Here is an 18,503-nt window from a genome sequence, read left to right on the forward strand (position 1 = left end):
GGGCTGGAGTTGGCTGAGCCACTGTGACATCTGGAGGGCTGAGTTGTTTTCCCACATTCACCCTCAAATAGTAGTCTGGCTGTCACTGAGTTGCCTATGTGCTCGCCGAACTTCTCCATCAACACACCTAACTCTCTAGCTGGGTCACTAGAGGCCCTGGTGTTGAAGTGTACGGTATCATATTCACAGTAGTTTCCAAGATCTGGTAAATCAAGGTCTGAGCTAGGGTCAGCAAAGTGCACTGAGACTTTGGGCCTAGTGCCACCATAACCTTTTCCTGGTCTGGTTCTATCAATACCTTCTGCCATTATATTAATATTAAAATATCCCAAAAGTCAAATAAAATGTGTAAAATAATTGTTTCATTCACTGCTGGGTGACAGACTGTTTAAAAATACAACTCAAATGACTGAGAAATGTACTCTGAAAATAACAAATAGAGAAATTCAGAGAATTCAGAGAGAACGCCCTATAATAAGAAAAGTGAAATTAAATCCACTTGTGATGCACTGAATACACGGCACTGCTGCAGATGTCCCTAGGCAATCGGCTGATCCGATTGTAACCAATTGCAACCTTTTGGTTCTGACTCCTTTCCAAGGCAACTAATCAGCATGCACGGACACGATGGTACTGGAGCCCATGAAATTATTTTATTCTGGGACAGACAACACACAGTGTTAGTTGACTTATTGCATCTTTCACACTCCATACACTCCATCAGCACCTAACAGTCTGTTATGGTATTCTTGTTTTGATCATATAGTATATTTCATTTTTCTTTCATAATGCATGAGCTCCATGTAAAATTATACAATAAAAATAGACAACAATAATTACAAAGAAGAAAATACAAATTCTCCATAGACAACACATTCAATCATATACCTGGGACAGGCAATAACCAATACCGTAGTGTTAGTTGACTTACGGCTTCACTCACTCTCCTACAACATAAAATTAGATATTTTTTAAATGCAAAAATGTCTAACCTAGGTTTGGACGGCACACACATGTGGAAAACAAGCTATCTAACAGTATACAGTACATGGCTAACAGGACGAGAGCATGCATAGCTAACAAGTTAGCATGAAAACTCAGTTAAAACAACCAAAATACATGTTACATTACAACAAACTACTTGTCATTACATTGTACATTAGTTCAATCACATTCTGTGACAGTTTGGACGTAATTATATCAAGAGACTGTGCCTTTAACTGGGAAAGTAATAGAGAAGCATTTCCAATCTACCATACACTCCATCAGCACAAAACAGTCGCAACAACAATATAGCAGCCAGAGTGAAATATTGTCAACCAACTACACAATGTCAGTCAAGTAGCGATGGATGGAATACAGTATGTCAATAGGAATCAATACAACTATATGACATGTTTAAACAGGAACTCAATAACATGAATACAATGCTTATTAAACTAATTTGGGCGAACTTTACAAATAAAACAGGATAGATTTTCTTACTCTGTTACACCTGCCATGCTGAGATGTGTTGTATGGAACAGAATACATTTATGTATTTAGCAGTCATGTTTTGAACACTCATGAGCCCAACACGAATCCTTCCAAACATGATAAATGAATCTACATGGCAATATCCAGCCCCTCTGTCAAGGAGAGGTGTCATTTCCTAAAGGATTCTTTTCATTTATTTCACCTTTATTTAACCAGGTAGGCTAGTTGAGAACAAGTTCTCATTTGCAACTGCGACCTGGCCAAGATAAAGCATAGCAATTCGACACATACGACAACACAGAGTTACACATGGAATAAACAAAACATACAGTCAATAATACAGTAGAACAAAAGAAAACAAAAAGTCTAAATACAGTGAGTGCAAATGAGGTAAGTTAAGGCAATAAATAGGCCATGGTGGCGATGTAATTACAATATAGCAATTAAACACTGGAATGGTAGATGTGCAGAAGATGAATGTGCAAGTAGAGATACTAGGGTGCAAAGGAGCAAGATAAATAAATAAATACAGTATGGGGATGAGGTAGGTAGATAGATGGGCTGTTTACAGATGTGCTATGTACAGGTGCAGTGATCTGTGAGCTGCTCTGACAGCTGGTGCTTAAAGCTAGTGAGGGAGATAACAAGCATACTTATTAAAAAGCATACTTATTGTCAAGGGATTTGCTGTCAGCTCCATTGGATGAAAGCATTAATAAATTGAGTCATACACTGATCAATATCCAGACTATAATTTCTTTGGGGCTAACCTAAAAAACAAATCCTGATTTAGTCTGGAATCTTTCAGACCTGTCTTCTCAATAATATCTCATTGAGTGGATGTGGAGGGGACAAACTTGAAAAGGAAATTAGAACAATGCTTGGTCACTCCATCATCAGAGCCTTCTACACACATCGTAGACAAACGCTTGAACAAATGAGAGGAAAATGTATGAAGACCCCAAAATAAATGTTTTAAAAGTATTTGTTGCCGAAAAAAACAAGAACATGGGAAGCAGCGTCTGTTGGAGCGATGTAAAGCTTGCCGCCATTGGACTCTGGAACAGTGGAAACGCATTCTCAAATGAAATGTTATTTGTCACATGCTCTGAATACAATAGGTGTAGACCTTACAGTGAAATTCTTACTAGCTCTTAACCAACAATGCAGTTTTAAGAAAAATAAGTGTTAAGTAAAAAATTCAATAAAAAATAAAAGTAACAAATAATTAAAGATCAGCAGTACAATAACAATAGCGAGGCTATATACAGGGGGTACGAGTACAGAGTCAATGTGCGAGGGCACTGGTTAGTCAAGGTAATTGAGGTAATATGTACATGTAGGTAGAGGGGGGTGGCAATGCAACTAGTCTGGGTTGCCATTTGATTAGCTGTTCAGCAGTCTTATGGCTTGGTAGAAGCTGTTAAGAAGTCTTTTGGACCTAGAGGTCCAGGATGGAAGGAAGCATGCCCCCAGTGATGTACCTGTAGTGCCTTGCGGTCGGAGGTTGAGCATTTGCCATACCAGGCAGTGATGCAACCAGTCAGGATGCTCTCGATGGTGCAGCTGTAGAACCTTTTGAGGATCTGATGACCCATGCCAAATCTTTTCAGTCTCCTTAGGGGGAATAGGCTTTGTCGTGCCCTCTTCACGACTCTCTTGGTGTGTTTGGACCATGATAGTTTTTTGTTGATGTGGACAACTAAGAACTTGAAGCTCTCAACCTGCTCCACTGCAGCCCCGTCGATGAGAATGGGGCGTGCTCGGTCCTCCTTTTCCTGTAGTCCACAATCATCTCCTTTGTCTTGATCACGTTGAGGTCTCTGACTTCCTCCCTATAGGCTGTCTCATCGTTGTCGGTGATCAGGCCTACCACTGTTATGTCATCAGCCAACTTAAAGATGGTGTTGGAGTCATGCCTGGCCATGCAGTCATGAGTGAACAGGGAGTACAGGAGGGGACTGAGCACACACCCCTGAGGTGCCCCCGTGTTGAGGATCAGCATGGCGGATATGTTGGTACCTACCTACCTGGCAGTCCGACGGATTAATCTGGATTTGTAGGATGCCAGGTTAATGCTATCTGCCCGAATGCATAGTGCCAACTGTAAAATTTGGTGGTCTTGGGCAGTTTTACATGGTTCAGGCTAGGCCTCTTAGTTCTAGTGATGGGAAATCTTAACACTACAGCATACAATGACGTTCTAGACAATTCTGTGCTTCCAACTTTGTAGCAACAATTTGGGAAAGGCCCTTTCCTGTTTCAACATGAAAATGCCCCCATGAAGAAAGCGAGGTCAATACAGAAATGGTTTGTCAAGATCGGTGTGGAAGAACTTGACTGGCCTGCACAGAGCCCTGACCTCAACCCCATCGAACACCTTTGGGATGAATTGGAACGCCAAGTGCGAGCCAGGCCTAAGCAGCCAACATCATTGCCCGACCTCACTAATGCTCTTGTGGCTGAATGGAAGCAAGTCCCTGCAGCAATGTTCCAACATCTAGTGGAAAGCCTTCACTGAAGTGTGGAGGCTGTTATTGCAGCAAAGGGGGGACCAACTCCATATTAATTCCCATGATTTTGGAATGAGATGTTTGACAAGCAGGTGTCCACATACTTTTAGTCATGTAATGTATCTGTGACCAACAGATACATATCTGTACTCCCAGTCATGTGAAATCTATAGATTAGGGCCTAATGAATTTATTTCAAATTACTGATTTACTTATATAAACTGTAACTCAGTAAATTCTTTGAAATTGTTGCATGTTGTGTTTATATTTGTGTTCAGTGTAGTTTAGTGGAGTTTGCCCTCTCCCCCTCTCTCTCCCTGGAGTGCAGAACTGAGACAGCTGAAAAAAAGGGGTCACATGATTTGTGACATTGCTGGATGCAGGCCTCACTCTGCGCTGTTGTCAGCGAATGCATGATTCACAAATCTGCGCCCGTAAGCAAATACATTGTTTTATTGAAATTAGCTGTTTTTGTCTAAAAATACTTTTTTGAGTCACAAAATGTTGACTTTTCCTCATTAAATATTTGCGATAATTACATTTTTTATTTTAGGTAGCTAAAAGTGGAGATGGGTAAAATCTGTGCATGAGCGCCCTCATGGGGGAAACCCTTCTATTTAGAAATGTCACGATATGCCCTTAAATGGAGCTTGATTTCACAGATTCAACTTTTTGGGGGGTGTAGAAGTAGTGAGGATACTGAAGGCCGCTCCATATATTGGCATATAATGAGTAGGGTTTTCCCTATGAGTGCTACATAAAATTATAGAAAATAATCACAAATCTGGTGGAAAAGTACACATTTCCTGACTCAAAACCAATATACTTTTGACAAAAATAGCAAATTTGTCCGTACGTATTCGATAAAACAATGAATTTGCCAACAGTTTGCAGATTGTAAATCATGCATTCACTGAAAACGGAGAGGAGCGAGGGCTGCATCCAGGAATGTCACAAGTCACATGACCTGTTTTTGCAGCTGTCTCAGTTCTGCAATCCAGGGAGAGAGGGGAACTCCACTGAAATAGTTTCAAGGTTAGGAACCACTTGGGAGATTCTGGATTTTGGGTAAACTTCTCCTTTAAGTGGGCGTGATGAGCAGGCTTTTTTTTCAGGTTGTGTCTGTATAGTTCTTCTGTTCCTCACCAAATTAAATGTGCCACGGTCTTCAGCTGGACTCAACACTAGACGGTTAGTTTCTATTCTTTTTACATTTGATTAAAAAAAATTGCTTGTTTACTTCTGTAATAGTAGCCTAATAATAGGGTACCGTATTCAATATAAAATGTTTCTACAAGTCAATATGCTGGTAGTAGTTCCAAACTTGCTTCAGGTGCAACAATGATTCATCGTTATGTCATTCACATAGGCCTAGTTGATCAGTCATAATGGCTCCAGAGAAAACAGCATCCACCAAAGCCCAGGAACAGGTAAGGTTTCCAAACAATTTACAACTACTTGTTCATGCACTGATGTAACTGTAACATAATTCCACTACAGTACAACATCCTAACCCTCATCTGTAAATCTCTGACAGACTATAATAACAGTTATGTATATATGTAGACTACTACAGTATGTATGCACATTTACAGAGTTGAGCATGTCTGTCTCAGCTTGAGGAGTGAATTGTTGTTCCATGTCTCTCAGGACAATGTGTTTGTCAGACTCCTAAGACTACCTGCAGTGAGCTCTACCTGTGAGGTTATTGAGAGGACCTACACTAGCACCAAGCAGACCCACCCGCTCCTCTGTTCTGTGTGTGGGGTGTATGAGAGGGGGGCCAGGACCGCCAGCAGTCTGGCAGCGTGGAGCATCCAGCCTGCCATCGACCGACTGGAGACCCAGCGTGAGCACACTGATTCCCTGCCTTAGTGCTAAACTGTCATCAATTTCTGCACTGCAAAAATTGTTAGTCACGCTGCCACCAGTCCAGACAAATAGATAGGCTGTGATATCAGTTCATTAACCATATGTTCAGCTACTACAGTACAATAGTATATACTGCTTCACATTGCAGTACCATTACCTGATTGTGATATTCATCTACTACAGTAACCTGAACATGCAGTACCTCAAAAGTAATCCTTCAATACATGTTGATGCTGTGAAGTGCAATACATGAAAAGGAGTAAATGAGCTCATTCTCACTGAGAGGATTTGGTTTGCTGTTTGTTTGATTATCTGTAGTGACAACAAATCCGTTGTGCTGTTGAGTCTGGGAATGTGTCCTGCCGTACGCCTGGGCTAGGGCCAGCTCTTAGTAGAGCCAGGTCTAGTAGACTGAGCCAGGTCTACAAGACTTGGTTTGACTGTTTCTATGTTCTACTTGTTGATGGGGAGAACACACAGTTGTCATGCCACTCTCTCTGGGGATGTTACATTTCCTGGTTGTGAAATTGAATTTATATTGGATGAACTCTGTGTCCTGAACTCACATTCACAAATTGCAAAACTGTTCTCTGGTGACAAGTAGACTTTGAGATTTCATGATAAATTGGGCAATTTAAATATTTAATTGTCTCACGTTCTAGCTTACTTCAAACATTTTTTATGAACACGCATGAAGTAAAATATTGAATCTGGAAATGCAGTACAACTTTGCTCACAACCCATTGGCAAGTGAGGAAAAACGATCTGTTGTAATGAGTGCAATATAATGAAAGTACCAAGGCAGATTGAAGATTGCAGCTTGCATCTCACTAAGGTGTGCCATAGATATTCTGTCTCAGAGAGCAATACCAAAATGACAATGATCTCATCAGCATTTTTGCTATCTAGCTCCTGGAGATGTTTAATAACGTATTATTTGTGATTAAATAATTTCAGAGTAGAGGACGTCTTTCAATGTGTTCAATACTCGGAGGTTATCGGCAGTGTAAAACCCATAATGGCCTTCTCTAAACTCAATGTATTGTCTCTAGTTGTTGCTGCCAACAATCTGGCCTGTAAAGGGCTGGATCATCTGGAGGAGAAGATCCCAGCTCTGCAGTATCCCCCTGAGAAGGCAAGGAAGTTATTTTCTGAGTCAATTGAAAAGGCTTGTTACACAGCATGACTTCTGCCCTCAAAACCTGTCTTTTTCCTCTGTTTCACACAGCTGGCGTCTGGCATAGTGGATGCAGTCACCTCTACAGTGCAGACAGCTAAGGAGGGCATCGCCAGCCCCATCGCTGGCACCTCAGACAGGGTGCTCAGCATGGCATCCAGTTGGCTCCAGTTGACCAGGAGTGCCTTCAGTGATGGCTTTAGCTATGTCCTGAGCAGCAAGCCTGTCCACCTTGCAGGGGAGGGAGCAGACACTGCACTGACCCTGGCTGAGAGTCTGGTCAACTATGTTCTGCCTGGATCCTCTGAGGAGAATGGTATACTTCACAAACGTAATGTTTTTTTCTTCTTACTGTGTTGAGTTAGTTCAGATAAGAACATGGAATGGGAGTATGACAGCTAAACATTTACAAGGGTCTGCTATCCTTTGAGGGACGTCCCTAAGATCCCGGATCGCACTGACCCATTTTAAAGGCGATAGTATACTGGAGCTATTTCAACTTTCACCACAAGGTGGCAACCTACAATTGAGAAACAAAACAGTGGGGTGCTATGGTTTCATGGTTACAGCAGGCAAGCTGTAGTAGATGACTGGTGATAGATGTTTTGTTTCAGGACACAGAAAGAACATAACAGCATGATTTAGACAAGTGCGATAGTGATAACATCTCTAAGCAATGCCTGAAGATGAGATGTTCTCTAGCACTTGCACTAGATACAACAACCTCTTCACCCTCCACATGAGGACTCATACATGAGTCAGTCTGTTACAATCTAATGGAAATGTATTATATTCAACAAAATTAGCCAAAGACATACTAGGCTTTCCAAATGGAACCATATCTGGCTGTTAGAGAAGGTGCCAGACCATAAGGAAATCTATAAAGAATCCCCATACCATACCTGTAGAACAGGGGTGTCAAACTAATTTCCCCCTGCGGGTAGCATTCGGTCTTCACCAAGGTCTGGAGGGCCGCACATAAAATGTATTTTATTTCCTCTCAGTCAATGTGTAGAAAATTGTCCCATATCCATCGCTTTTGGAATTTGATTAGTGTTAGCGTTTTACATTATTTGTCAGACACTTATCCAGTGACACAGTACATAAACATATTTGTTTTTTATACTGGTCCCCCATAGGAATTGAACTCACAACACTGCCATTGCAAGGGTCATGCTCTACCAACTGAGCCACACAGAACCTTCAGCAAGCTGGACAGATTGAAGAGACTATAAATGTAGGACCATTATAATTTCTATAGTTTCAATTTGGTTTAAGTCATTTCAATGTCAATTGAGATGATTCTTCTTTTTTTTTACTCAAACCCCCTGCCTGCCAGATTGAATGGGCTCTTGAGTTTGACTCGGGCTGTTGAACAATCTATTATTTGCTTTTATACTGTGCGAGGGGGCACAATGTATAGGCACTTCTGTCCGGTCTGCAAGTGTCATTAAGTCAATGACCCCCATTATCGGTTCCACCTGTGGCGCTGTCTGGCCAGACAAGTCACTCGGGTGTTCTCCAGACTAATCCTCCTGCTCTGGGTGTACAGGTGATCCAGTCCTCTGAAGGCAGGCAGAATAAGCACTTGGCTCTGTCTGACCAAGGTTAATCAACCCTCACTACATCCATCCCATGCCCACCACTCACACAGTGTGTGGTATAGGCTCTCTGAGCTGAGCCATCTCTTAGACACTCTGTACAGAGAACATGCTGTGCTGCTCTGATGATTAGAAGGCTGGTGTTAAGAAACAATTCTTATTTGGGAATTTCAGTACTTCCACTGAACATTACACACAAGTTCCCACGTGGTGCTCTTAAAAAACCTATTCCATGTAAATTCCCCTGTTTCGGGGACCTGCGTGCTTCTTGTACCAGTTGCCCACTAACAATTTTGCTTATAAATCGATCTTTGGACACCGTAGATCAAAATGGCTTGCATTGAGCAGTAGCCCTGACTCTCATGGGCACAGGAGTATGTCTCATCTGCCTTTTACAAAGGCATTAACAAAACATATGGCTGTAATCCTTATATCGTAACGCAGCAGGAGAGAGTGGGTTTGTCACTGTAGCACATTTTGGCTATAAAATTTCTCTAATCTAAAATAATTCATCATTTTAAACCTCAACCACTTTCTGTTTGTCATAGACGGACAAGATTAATATGAGATGAAAGGAGAGTTCCTATTGAGTTCTGGAAGCCAAGCTAGAGCTGAGCCATTCACAGCGGAGGGGGGGGGGGGGGGAAATGTTTTGATCAGGAAAGAACTTTAGAAAATATGTACATTTTCTCTAACACTATATGTACAGATATGCATTTTAGAGTTTTTTTGAAGGAAGGTGAAATCTTATTGTATAAATTGACTATACAATATTTAGAAGAGTCATTTCCAGCGTTATTTACACAACTTTGTTGAATAGGAAATACATTGTATAAAATATTCAATTTTTATCATATTTGTATTGTATACTTAAGCTTGTCCAGAAAAGAAAGTGACTGCACCTCAGCAATATAACTATTTTTACCAGAAAGGTTAGATGGTAACCTTTCTTGGAGTGTGCAGCATTACTAGTTATTGTTTACGTCCCTCTCATGACAAATAATCACTTTTGGGGATTACGTAGATTACATTTAGTTAACTTTGAGGTCTAAAGCTGCTTCAGGCTATGGTCTTTTTTTCTCCACTTCCTGTTACTCAGGCCCAGAAGCCAGGATATGCATATAATTGGTACCATTGGATAGAAAACACTTTGAAGTTTGTAGAAATGTTAAAATAATGTATGAGACTATAACACAATAGATATGGTAGGAGAAAATCCAAAGAAAAACCGACCGGAATTGTTTTTGAGAGCCCATGCTCTTCCAATGGAACGTATAGGGTCATATCCAGCTCCCAGATTGCAATTCCTATGGCTTCCACTAGATGTCAACAGTCTTCGTTCAAGGTTTCAGGTTTGTTTCTTCCCAAATGAGGAAGAATTTTGAGTTCTAGTACTGGGAGTCAGAGTTGGAAATCAGTCTGTGCGCGAGCGATGAAGAGGATGTTCATTTTGCTTTCCTATTGAACAAATTTCTTTCTGTATTAAATATTAGAGTTTAATTACATTTTAGGGTACCTGAGGATTAAATAGAAACATATTTTTGACTTGTTTTAACGAAGTTTAGCATTAGCTTTTTGGATTCCTTTCTCTGCATGTTGAATGAGTGGATTACTCATCAATGACGCAAACTAAATAAACTTTTTGGGATATAAAGAAGGATTTTATCTAACAAAACGAACATGCATGTTGTAGCTGGGATCCTTTGGATTGCAAATCAGAAGAAGATTTTCAAACAGTAAGTGAATATTTAAACCTCTTTGGGCTAGGGGGCAGTATTTTGACGTCCGGATGAAAAGCATGCCCAAAGTTAACTGCCTGTTACTCAGGCCCAGAAGCTAGGATATGCATATAATTGGTAGATTTGGATAGAAATCACTCAAGTTTCTAAAACTGTTAAAATAATGTCTGTGAGTATAACAGAACTGATATGGCAGGCGAAACCCCGAGGACAAACCATCGAAAAAAATAATAATTTCAGCCTACCACTGTTTCCAATGGCTGTCATGTTTATTATGATGCGAAATCCTCCCAGATTGCAGGTCCTAGGGCTTTCACTAGATGTCAACAGTCTTTAGAAAGAGTTTTAGGCTTGTTTTTGGAAAAATGACCTAGAATTTGTAGTTTTTCTAAGTGGCTCCCATTTTGGCTGTAGTGTTTTCATGCGCGTGGATGAGAGTGCATTCTTTGTTTTATCTCCAGTAAAGACAATAACGATTCTCTGTGTTAAATTTTATTGTTTATTTACGTATTAGGGTACCTGAGGTTTGATTATAAACTTTGTTCGGAGAAGTTTATTGGTAATGTTTGGGATTCATTTTGAAGGAGGGAAACCGGTGGATTATTGAATGAAGCGTGCCAGCTAAACTGAGTTTTTGCGGATATAAAGAAGAACTTTATCCAACAAAATGACCATTTGTGATGTAGCAGGGACCTTTTGGAGTGCCAACAGAAGAAGATCTTCAAAGGTAAGGCATTTATTATTTCGCTATTTCTGACTTTCGTGGCGCACCTGCCTGGTTGAAAAATGTTTTTCATGATTTTGTATGTGAGGTGCTGTCCTCAGATAATCGCATGGTGTGCTTTCACCGTAAAGCCTTTTTGAAATCTGACACAGTGCCTGGATTAACAAGAAGTTAAGCTTTATTTTGATGTATGACACTTGTATTTTCATGAATGTTAAATATTTCTATAATTTGAATTTCACGCTCTGCAATTTCACCAGATGTTGTCGGGGTGGGTCACTAGCGGATCGCCTGCGCCCGAAACTCCATTTGGGATTTTATGAAACCTGTGCTGGTTGAAAAATATTTTGATTTGGGGCGCCAATCCTCAAAAAATCGCATGGCATGCTTTCGCTGTTAAGCCTATTGTAAATCGGACAATGCAGTTAGATGAACAAGACATTAAGCTTTTAACCGATATATACGACCCTTGTGTATATCTAAATGTTTAATATCCATAATTTGCATGATTATTTATTTGAAATGCGCGCCCTCCAATTTCACCGGAAGTTGTCGACAGGTGTCCCGCTGGCGGGACGCCTAGCCCTATTAAGCAATGTTAACCAGAACGTTCAGAGAATGTGTAGTCCTCTTTTATGTCAGTTATTGGAAATATTCAGAATGTTTTATTGTGCACAGTAACATCAATAAGTTCTAAATTCTCAAACTTTCCATTAAAAACCACAGGAACTTTAGGAAAGTTCAGAGAACATTCTAAGAATGTCATTTTAAAACGTATACATTACGTTATCAGCGTCAACAAAATCTCTATCTTGTTAAGTGTGTTCAGGTGTGTTGTTAATGAGTGTTTGTTTCCTTTGAATAAACCAAAATGAACAGCTTTGTGTGCGTTCAAAAAATAAAAAAATGTCATGATGGCGCCATCCTAGTGGTGCAGTGGACTAATCCCATGAATAGACAACAGAAGATTATAGGTTTCAAACTCACTGATGCCGTGTCAGAAAAAAATTGAAATGTGTTCATGATAATGTCTAAGGAAATTCATTTCCATGTTTCCTGTCTTTGCTTCGAGTTTATAACAGGTCATCCAAAATAAGGTAGCAGTGTTATTAAAAGTCTTACTGAAACATTCAGTAAAAGTTTTAAAGAAGTTATTCACAAACCTCCAAATGACCTATAATTTATGTTCTCAGTGTTAATAAAACCTTGAAGGAAAACCTTATCAGAACCAGAGTAAAACATTCTCAGAACCTCCCTGCAACCTAAAAATAATTGTTTTCAGAACAGGCAAAATGTTCTCAGAACATTAAACAAACCTTCAGTTTTAACGGTCAGGAAGCTTATGGTTTTGTTCCCACAACCAACGTGAAACCAAAAACATACATTCCCACCACTTTCAAGGACCCAAATGTGCTAGCTAGTGACCAACTACAGAATGTTACATCCCCATTCCACACAGTAAGACCAGTCAAAAGTTTGGACACCTACTCATTCAAGGGTTTTTATTTTCTTTTGACTATTTTCTACATTGTAGAATAATAGTGAAGACACCAACACTAAGAAATAAAACATGGAATCATGTAGTAACCAAGAAAGTGCAAAAACAAATCAAAAATATATTTGAGGTTCTTCAAAGTAGCCACCCTTTGCCTTGATGACAGCTTTGCACACTCGATTATTGTATGTGTGGGGTACAGAAATGAGGTAGTCATTAAAAAAATCATGTTGAACACCATTGCACACTGAGTCCATGCACACTGAGTCCATGCAACTTATTATGTGACTTGTTAAGCACATTTTTCATCCTGAACTTATTTAGGCTTGCTGTAAAAAAAGGGGTTGAATACATTTTGACTCGACATTACAGATTTCCATTTTTAATTATTTTGTAAAAATGTCAAACAATTCCACAGGTCAGTGACAAATCTAAATGTAATCCATTTTAAATTAAGGCTGTAACACAAAAAAAATGTGGAAAAAGTCAAGATGTGTGAATACTTTCTGAAACCACGTACCTTCTTCGGAACTCATGGACATAAGACAGTCACTCAAAGAGTGACCTTCTGCTCACAAGTAATGAGGTGTAACATACAGTATTTATGTAACAGCTATAGAAGTTTGGAATCTAGAAGTTCTTACAAGTTTGTTTGCTTTTTCTTAGTGAGGGTCCATCCTATTTGTCCTTCATCAGGAGTGGTCAGCTGATGATATGTGATGCTTTGAGTTAGAGGTTGTTGAGTGAAAAAGAGACTTTTGTATCCGTTTGTCCAGCCGTTGAGTGCTCTTTATCTGTCCCCCAGAGTCGGCTGCTTTGTGGGAGCAGGAGTCTGGTGTCAGTGCTCCTGGCCTTCAGCCCAGCTACAGGAGGCTTGGGGCTCTGGCCAGCACAGTGTGTCGACGTGCCTACAATCAGACAGCAGCAACGCTCCAACACGCCAAGAGTCAAGGTCAGGACCTGGTCACACACATCTCCGGTGTGTCTCCACTGGTAAGAGCTAGCTGTCTGTTTAGTCTTGGTCCCAGACACTGTAAATAATTGTGGGGGAATTAAATTAAAACATCACATATTTTCGCTGATGGGATCTAGATACAGTGGAATTGGCCAAACAAAATAAAATTTGGCAGCCCAATTAGGTACTAGAGTCAGTACAAATAAGGGAAAATGTGTGAATTTTGACCTCTGTTAGCCCAACGTAGAGTTGTTGTTGCGGTCATCAGGGAGAGGGAAGAGCATGCCTGTGGAAAGACTCATATGAAATGTATCCCTATTACTTACAGCCAGCGTATAATTTAATTATTTATGACCGAAAGACAGAATTGTGTCAATCTATCATTTTGACGTGAATTACTTGATGTGTGTTCATTTATGAAATTAGGTACAATTATTTGGGTTATTACTAGAGTAAATGCTTACTCTCTCGGGGAGATTATGTCACACACAGTCTAAAGCCATAATTCATTCCAAATCCCTCTCTGGGAATCACATCAATTACAGTAGTTCTCAATAACAGCAGGGGTTACTGGAGTATGGCAGTTGAAATCCCAGCTGAAATAAGCATTGAGGAGAGACAGACAGCCAGAGGTACACTGAGTGTACAAAACATTAGGAACACCTTCCTAATATTGTGTTGCGATCCGTTTTTCCTTCAGAACAGTCTAAATTCGTCGGGGCATGGACTCTACAAGGTGTCAAGCATTCCACAGGAATACTGTCCCATGTTGACTCTAATGCTTCGAAAAGTTGTCAAGTTAGTCTTTTGGGTGGTGGACCATTCTTGATACACACAGGAAACCAAGCAGCGTTGCTCTTCTTGACATACTCAAACCGGTGTGCCTTGCACCTCCTACCATACCCAGTTTAAAGGCACTTAAATCTTTTGTCTTGCCCATTCACCCTCTGAATGGCACACATGCAGAATCCATGTAGCAATTGTCTCAAGGCTTAAGTATTATTTAACCTGTCTCTTCCCCTTAATCTACATTAAATGAAGTGGGTTTAACAGTTGACATCAATAAGGGATCATAGCTTTCACCTGGTCAGTCTATGATTTGATTTGTCATGGAAAGAGCAGGTGTCCCTAATGTTTGTACACTGTATATCCAGTGTGTAGAGCATTAGCAATTAGGCCTACAGGGATTGGTCTTTTTTGCTCTTTGCATCCCTTTGCTTTTAATAGTAAAATGATTAGTCCAATTCAAAATGCCTGTAATTCACATGACACAATAGCTCAATATACATCACACAATTGAATTGAAGGTACTTGAATCCTTGAGCTTATTGGTTACCCCGTTGAGTTTTGATATCTACTGACATTGTAGATATTTTTGGTTGTAGGGACTGTACTCCCCAATGTGTAGAAGTTACCTTTTTACACAGATTAATTCAATGTAGCAGATGGTCCTCCTTTTTTGATGTAATTATTGCACTTGTCTTAGTTAGATCACTTTTTCACAGCATTCCTTTTGATTTTAAACAACTTTCCAAACGTTTGCCCGTGAAAGAAGTGGTCGAAGGGATTTTTTTTGACCTGAATGCTTAAACATTCAAGAGATAGAGGTCCTCAAAGTTTACCCATTTTGCCTACCCCACCATATTATGAGACAACCATGTCATCCACTAGCGATGTGGGGGGGGGGGGGGTGGAGCAGTGCCCCTGTGACAACAATTTTGGACCCCCTTGTGGCCCCCCTTTTACATAACAAATTTTTGCTATCGTTCTTTTTTTACATCCGTTATTAGACAGAAAATGCAAATTGTTGAATGATTATGAACATGGTCTTTTGCCTGCAATGCAGTGAAGAAAACGATATGATAACAATAACGTCTAATGTAACTGGCCCCTCGAACAGTACAACTGGCCCTAGCTTGGCCCCCCAGTTGAAATGGTCTGGAACTGCCACTGATGTCATCACTGTAAAAGATAAATGGTTGAGTTTGATGTCTTTCAAACAGGTTACAAACAGGGTTTGAATACAAATTATACTTAAAAAGAAAAATGTTTTTGTCAATTTTCATATTCGCATATGTTGTAGCTTAAACTCTATTTGACATCTGAGGTTTTTGTGTTGTTCCCGCCATCGGTTGAGAAGCAACATGCTCTTGAATACAGGGTGGGTATAATTTCAATCATAGAAATATAATTAACCTATCCCTTCAGATCACTGCAATTTAGCTGTTACACCATTGAAATTTAATTAGAATTTACATTTTTACTTCTATTTACTACCACAAAGATGGCCGCCAGTCCACCCACAGTCGAATGTCAACTTAAATGTTTGTCTATTCTATATTTCTATTGTTTCAATAGGTTTCCTATAGAGGATTCACAGTATAATTTAAAACCGATATTCCCATTCAAGTCAACATTCTCTGATGTGTGGATCTCCAACCATCTTTGTGGTACCATTTTAAAGTTTAATAAAAAGCATGAGCTAAAGCACACCCAAAAAAGTTGCTAGAGGTGCTGACTAATGGCAAGTAAACTGTAGGCTATAAAAATAAATAGTCGCATGCTCTATATACAAGATCCCAGTAATTTAAAAGTTGACATTTTACATTAATAATTCATAATGTTTATATAAAAAAAGCAATGTTCTGGAAATGATTTAAAAAAATTTACAACCCTGTTTGTATGCTTTTAAATTATATCAATCTCAACCGCTTATCTTTTCCAGTGACGAAGACATGGATGTTTGATAGTATGGTGGGGTATGCAAAATTGGTCAACATTGAGCACCTTTTATCTCTTGAATGTTTTGGCATTCTACAATGGGTAAATATGTATGGAAGGTTTTGTTCAAATCAAAAGGGGTGCTGTCAAAGTGATCGAATTCAAATGGATTTACCCAGATGTTTGAGAATGGCTGTACATAAGATGGTGGTCTGAGTCGATACAACTTAGTGGCCTTGTGTCTGACGTCACCAAATAAATGCAAAAGCTTAGCTCTTGAAAGAACATTCTCAGTTGTGGGTTTGATAAGGCTTACAGTAGTTCTAGATACTACTCAAACTTTTATAAATAATCGACTGGAAAAGTGTGCGAGGCAAGTTATTTTATTGAACCCTCTTTCATAAGGATATAGAAGCTTCTAAAAAATGACTTGTTACTAAGTATCATGTTATTACTGTAACATTTCGTTTTTTGCAAATATGTTGTTATGGATGATTAAAATTGACTTTGAAAATGTACTGTTCCCTGCCAGACTGAATATGCCATGAAGAACCTTGAGGCTGTGGAAACAGTGGGCCTGTTCTTTCAGAGCTCAGTGATGGGATTCTTCAGTTGGGAGGAGCAGAGAGACAGGAGCAGAGAGACAGAAGCAGAGTTTCAGAAGGTTATGAACCCTTACATCCTTAGAGCAGGTCTCAAACAATGCACATCACCATCTTTTTATATTTTTTAATAGTAATTTAGGTAATTTCATTATTGTCATTAGAGGATGTTTTACTGTAAAGTCTTTGCTCCCCCTGTGCTACAGTATTTCTCTAGATTGATGTGGTCATGTCTGCCACACTCAAATATGCCTAAAATAGTCTCCAAATGCGACCCTTGATGTACCTCATGGTATTCTCAGAAAATGTAATCAAATCCTGTACATTCTTAACATTCAGCTCGCATTCCCTGAGACTCCCCCTACTGAAGTATAATTTAGGGAGTGGATAAAGAAATCTGAAGTGCTGTTACACAACATACAGAATCTGGCCTCTAGGTTCACCCTAGCAGACAGCCAAGACAATACCCATATGTACAATACATGTTGTACTGTTTATGTTGATTTACTGCTCAGAAAAGGCTGCCTGGTTAGCAGAGTATAATGAGCCACACCATGTGAGTAGGTGGTGTTGTTGTATGGTAAAGAATTGTTCAGATACTCACCTTGTATTACATTCATGTCCCTGTGTTTCAGAGAGGTGGTGGGCTGCAGCGCCTGGTGAGTGGCCTTGGTTATCAACTGCAGATTAACTACATGTTAGTTGTGTCCAGTGTGAAGAGTGCCCCTCAGACCACCTTTGGCTTGGCTAAGAACGGGCTGGGTGCCCTGTTGGAGACCGTGGGCAGTGCCCGGGAGCGTGTGGTGAACAGCATCTCCTATTATGTTATGGTGAGTCACTCCGTCATCCCTGCCATCCCCTGATTTGATTTGGCCCTCACATGCATTGATTCTGTCTGGCGTTCCCTTCACTTGAACCCCTCATGTGGGGAAAGGAGCGAGCTGCTCCATCCCCCAACCCAATCATCCATTATCTGTGTGATCATAACACCAGCTCAGCTCTTCAGAGAGGGCCGTATCACATACTGTAGGAAGTAATCAGATCAAGAAGTGGTTACAATGCTTTATATGGCTAAGTGACTACATATTGGACAGGATTTTAGTGTGTACACATTACCTATTGCATATACTGTACCTCAAAGGATTTGTTCAGGAAATGAAGTCACCCGTATGGGTACAGTTGACCACTGGCACAAGTGGATGTTTTCTTCTAATTCATAGTTTTTGTATGTAAACTAAAGGAACATTTTGTTCAGGGTGGCCCCAGTGCATGCATAATTTCAACAATCTGCAGTGTCTTTATAGGCCCTTGACAAGGCTTAATTTCAGACACTCTTATTTAGTGATTTCAGTTTCAAATCGAACTTTATTTGTCACATGCGCCGAATACAACATATGTAGACCTTACCGTGAAACGCTTACTTACAAGCCCTTAACCAGCAATACAGTTCAAGAAAGAGTTAAGTAAATATTTACCAAATAAAGTAAAAAATGATGTGCGTAACACAATAAAATGACAGAGGTTATATAGAGGGGATACCGGTACGGAGTCAATGTGCAGGGGTACAGGTTAGTCCAGGTAATTTGTAAAGTGACTATGCATAGATAATAAATAGCGAGTATCAGCAG

The 18,503-nt window shown here is 39.9% G+C and overlaps 1 protein-coding gene across 2 annotated transcripts in view; it reads left to right on the top strand.

Annotated features, from left to right (window-relative positions):
• Positions 1-5,045: 5,045 nt before the first annotated feature.
• The window catches only part of plin1 (perilipin 1), a 33,514-nt gene continuing 20,056 nt past the window's right edge, over positions 5,046-18,503 (top strand). For both annotated transcript variants that reach the window (XM_014149137.3, XM_014149138.3), the window contains exons 1-8: positions 5,046-5,180; positions 5,359-5,419; positions 5,640-5,838; positions 6,914-6,996; positions 7,090-7,354; positions 13,403-13,590; positions 16,806-16,937; positions 17,511-17,705. In XM_014149137.3, the coding sequence (XP_014004612.1) occupies positions 5,378-5,419; positions 5,640-5,838; positions 6,914-6,996; positions 7,090-7,354; positions 13,403-13,590; positions 16,806-16,937; positions 17,511-17,705 (1,104 nt within the window). In that variant the 5' untranslated portion in view covers positions 5,046-5,180; positions 5,359-5,377. The remainder of the gene's footprint in view (positions 5,181-5,358; positions 5,420-5,639; positions 5,839-6,913; positions 6,997-7,089; positions 7,355-13,402; positions 13,591-16,805; positions 16,938-17,510; positions 17,706-18,503) is intronic.

Source organism: Salmo salar, chromosome 16, assembly GCF_965601325.2.
Source record: "Salmo salar chromosome 16, fSalSal1, whole genome shotgun sequence".
Taxonomy (NCBI): Eukaryota; Metazoa; Chordata; class Actinopteri; order Salmoniformes; family Salmonidae; genus Salmo; species Salmo salar.